Source organism: Neophocaena asiaeorientalis, unplaced genomic scaffold, assembly GCF_003031525.2.
Source record: "Neophocaena asiaeorientalis asiaeorientalis breed wild unplaced genomic scaffold, Neophocaena_asiaeorientalis_V1.1 scaffold275, whole genome shotgun sequence".
NCBI lineage: Eukaryota > Metazoa > Chordata > Mammalia > Artiodactyla > Phocoenidae > Neophocaena > Neophocaena asiaeorientalis.
The window spans coordinates 7,464,397-7,468,207 of NW_020173679.1; the positions used below are offsets into that span (position 1 = coordinate 7,464,397).

Consider the following 3,811-nt stretch of genomic DNA (forward strand, 5'->3'; position numbering starts at 1 on the left):
TCTGCAGGTGGAGCAGCTGCTACACCATCGACGCTCGCAGTACCAGGATATCCTCGTCTTTCGCAGGTACCCCCGCCCGCCCGGCCCCGCGCCCCGGAGCCCTGGCGACGGCTCTCAGCCCAGACCGCCGGCTGCCAGCTGCCCAACCCCACGCAGCCCGCCGGGACTCCTGCCCCGGTCTCGGCCCAGCCCGCCCCTCTTCCTGCCGGACCGCTGTCTTGCGCCCTTTACCTCCGGATGCCCCCGGCCGTCTGTGCCCGCTCCTGTCCCTGCAGAACTGTCAGAAGTTCTCGTAACTAGGCCCGTCACTTCCCTCAGTCCCCTCCCCACCCTGCATCCCGTCTCGCTGGGCTGGGGGGCCGGCGTTGCGGGCGGTCCTTTTCAGCGGGGAGGGAGCCGGAGTCTGCGCTGACCCGACGCGCCGAGCTCCACGTGTCAGTCTCGGACACGTCAGAGCCGGGACCCCGAGTCCAGCCTCCACCTAGCGGGCCTGCCCGCCGATCCTCGCCACGTGTCACCCCTTAGGACTCACCCCTGGAGCCCCTCTGCAGGTTGGGGGAGATTTTTCTCACCCAGGGCGAGTCGGGGCACGTTGCCCCTTTCCCGGGGAACCCAGATTCCTGACTGTCACTCCCACCCGCAGTAAGAGCTACGGTAACGTGCTGGTGTTGGACGGTGTCATCCAGTGCACAGAGAGGGACGAGTTCTCCTACCAGGAGATGATTGCCAACCTGCCTCTCTACAGCCACCCCAACCCACGCAAGGTACTCCCATCCCACCCACATCCAGCCGTGAGGCCAGTGATAGGTCCCACAGAACAGTGCTGGGGGCCCCAGCTGCGCTCAGTGCTCAGCTCAGGTGCTTCCCAAACAGCTGTCAGAGAAAGTGCTAGCAAGGACGAGGGGGCTAGTGGGGAGAGCCACCCATTTTACAAGGACTGGGGGCTGACAGCCTGGCTGAGGCCTGGAGCTTGAGGAGGAGCTGCGCTGGAGGGAGTTTCCAGGAACGGGGGACACATCGTGCCAGGTTCCTAGGGCAGGAGAGCTTTTCTAGTAGAAAGTGAAGTAACGAGGCTTGTGGAACAGAGGTGCGGAGAAATTGTTCCAGGTGGTTCTGTCTGCTCAGCGCAGTTTGGGGGGCAGGGAGGCCAGCCACTGAGTCCTGCTGGAGCCTGTTTGGTGGGGCTGGTGCCCAGGGCCCCGCTCCTGGCTGACTCTTCCCCTGGCAGGTGCTGATCATCGGGGGCGGGGATGGGGGTGTCCTGCGGGAGGTGGTCAAGCATTCCTCCGTGGAGTCGGTGGTCCAGTGCGAGATTGACGAGGTGAGTGCGCAGAGCTGGGCGGGGTTTGGATTCAAGTCCCAGTGCTCCCTGAATTGGCTGTTTACCCTTGGGCAAGTGGCTTAACGTTTCTCGGCCTTGTTTCTTGGTCTCAAGAACACATTGGAGGGTTCAGTAGGAAAAGCAGATAGGAAAGCACCTGGCACAGAGTAGGTGTGCCACTGGTGCCAGTTCTTCGTAAGCCTAAGAGCTGATGCTTCATAGAAGTCCCAGGGAACTCCAGCCACTAGCGCACCTGCCCTTTACAGCAGTGTGCTTCAGTGAGCATCTAGGTTCCGGGTTCAGTCCCTGCCTCCTTGGAGCTGATATTCTAGTTAGGAGGCGGTATCAAAGGGTTATCTGATAAAGGAATGTGAGGTGGGTCCCTAGGGTGTGGGTTGATGCTGAGGTCTGAATGAGAAGCAGCTGGCCACATGGAGACAGGGAAAGGCTCTCCCGGTGGAGGCTGGAATTCTAACCCTCTGAAATAGCAAGATAGCCACTCAGCTGCGGTGGCTGTGTCTGGGGAGAGGGAGTAGGGGTGGTGGAGGTGTGGGCCGAGCTGCAGGCGGGAGCTAGCCCTCCGAGAAGTTTTGGGGAGGTACCAGACTGCTCTCTGTTTTACAGATGTGGAAACTGGGGTTCCACAAAGGGAGTGGCTCGTCCAAGGTGACCGGGCTCTGAGAGGGGGTCCCACTCAACTCTGTCTGCCTCCAGGGCCCGCAACCCCCGTGGCCCAACCTGTTCCCTCCTGTCTCCTCCCCAGGATGTCATTCAAGTCTCTAAGAAGTTCCTGCCGGGCATGGCCATTGGCTACTCTAGCTCAAAGCTGACCCTACACGTGGGTGACGGTTTTGAGTTCATGAAGCAGAACCAGGACGCCTTCGACGTCATCATCACTGACTCCTCAGACCCCATGGGTAAGCAATGGATGGCCTGGGGCCTCTGGCAGCCACCAGAGGGAAGGCCAGCCTCCCGCTCTGTGTCCCAAGTCTGAGTTGTGGAGTAGAGGACACAGGGGGCCCCAGAATTAGTGCAGCTCTTTTCCCTTCTGAGTTGTCACCTCCCCACTCAAACATGGCTCAGCAGAATAGGGGGACTGGGCGACTGCATAAAGTTCACAAGTTGGTTGAGAACCTGGAAGAGAGTGGGGCTCTGGGCTTGGGCCACTGAGGCCCTAGTTTCCTCTTCAGCCTCCTCTCTGCTCCTGACAGGCCAGCATCAGGGTGTGCGGGGTATCTAGCCTTAAACCAAAGCTCAGGGTGGAGATTCCCCTGATGCGATGCCTATGAGCATCCCCCCAGGAATGGGATTAAAATGTGGAGCCCCCTCATACTGGGGTACTGGATCCCTGCCCCTCTCAAAAGCACCTTCTTCGTAGTTGGTTTCTGAACTCCACAGACCTGGCTTCAGTTCTCAGCTCTGCCCCTGGGCAGCTGTGAGGGTCTGTGTGGTCAGGTGACAGTGGCCCTTGCCGCCTCCAGAGCCAGGCTCAGGCAGTCTCAGCCGGAGCGTTCCTTGTCCCTTATCCCCTGCTCCCCTCAGGCCCTGCTGAGAGTCTGTTCAAGGAGTCCTACTACCAGCTCATGAAGACCGCCCTCAAGGAGGACGGCATTCTCTGCTGTCAGGGTGAGCGACCAGATCGGCTTCATGCTGTGCAGCAAAAACCCAGTGAGCTGTGGGCTGTCCTGGGGGCGGGAGCGGGGCGGGTGGGCACGGAAAGCGCTCCCCTGAGACGCCCCCCCCTTGTCCCCAGAGCACCAACTTCCGGGAGCCCGTGCAACAGCTGACGCAGAAGCAGGTGGAAGAGATGCAGCTGAAATACTACAACTCCGACGTGCACCAGGCAGCCTTCGTCCTGCCCGAGTTTGCCCGGAAGGTGAGCTACCTGCGGGGCAGGGAGACCCAGGGCTCCCTGAAGGGCCCCTTTGACCCCCTCACAATCCAGCACCCTCCTGACTAGGCCTCGTGTCCCACCAGGCTCTGAATGATGTGCACTGAGCCCACATGCCGCTGCCCATGCTGCCCAGGACCTTGGCCAGGGAGCCTCCGGGGCACCTGGGCCGCACCAGCCCTGGACAAGACCCCCGCTGGCTCGCCCACCAACCGAGTGTTACAGGCCCCAGAACGCTGCCCGGCCGGCCCTGCTGGGCAGACTGTCTGTCTTCCTGTGTGTGGAGTTCAGCCTCCAAGCCTATACCAGCTGTGTACAGCAACCACCAACCTTCTGTCGCCCCTCACTCACCAAACACGTGTATTTATAACAAAATGCTGAATTGTGTGTCCCTGGACTTCAAACTGGCCCAGGCAGGGGCTGCATCAGCCATTAATGGGTTCCCCTGTGTGCCAGACCCTGAGCTGGCCCCGCTGTCTGGCCTTCAATTGTCTGCCGTGGGAGTAGGCAGGCCTGCCTCCTTGTGTAACCGTGGACCAGCCCCTTGAGCCCCGTGGTGCCCAGGGATGCAGCAGTCATCAAACTGGACCCAAGTCTGT

At 60.8% G+C, this 3,811-nt stretch overlaps 1 protein-coding gene across 1 annotated transcript in view; it reads left to right on the plus strand.

Moving 5' to 3' along the window:
• The window catches only part of SRM (spermidine synthase), a 3,822-nt gene extending 234 nt beyond the window's left edge, over positions 1–3,588 (plus strand). Inside the window, 8 exon segments of the mRNA XM_024750009.1 lie at positions 3–66; positions 644–764; positions 1,229–1,321; positions 2,085–2,238; positions 2,864–2,951; positions 2,953–2,989; positions 3,075–3,197; positions 3,299–3,588. Coding sequence (XP_024605777.1) covers positions 3–66; positions 644–764; positions 1,229–1,321; positions 2,085–2,238; positions 2,864–2,951; positions 2,953–2,989; positions 3,075–3,197; positions 3,299–3,319 — 701 coding nt within the window. The 3' untranslated portion in view covers positions 3,320–3,588.
• Positions 3,589–3,811: the final 223 nt, after the last annotated feature.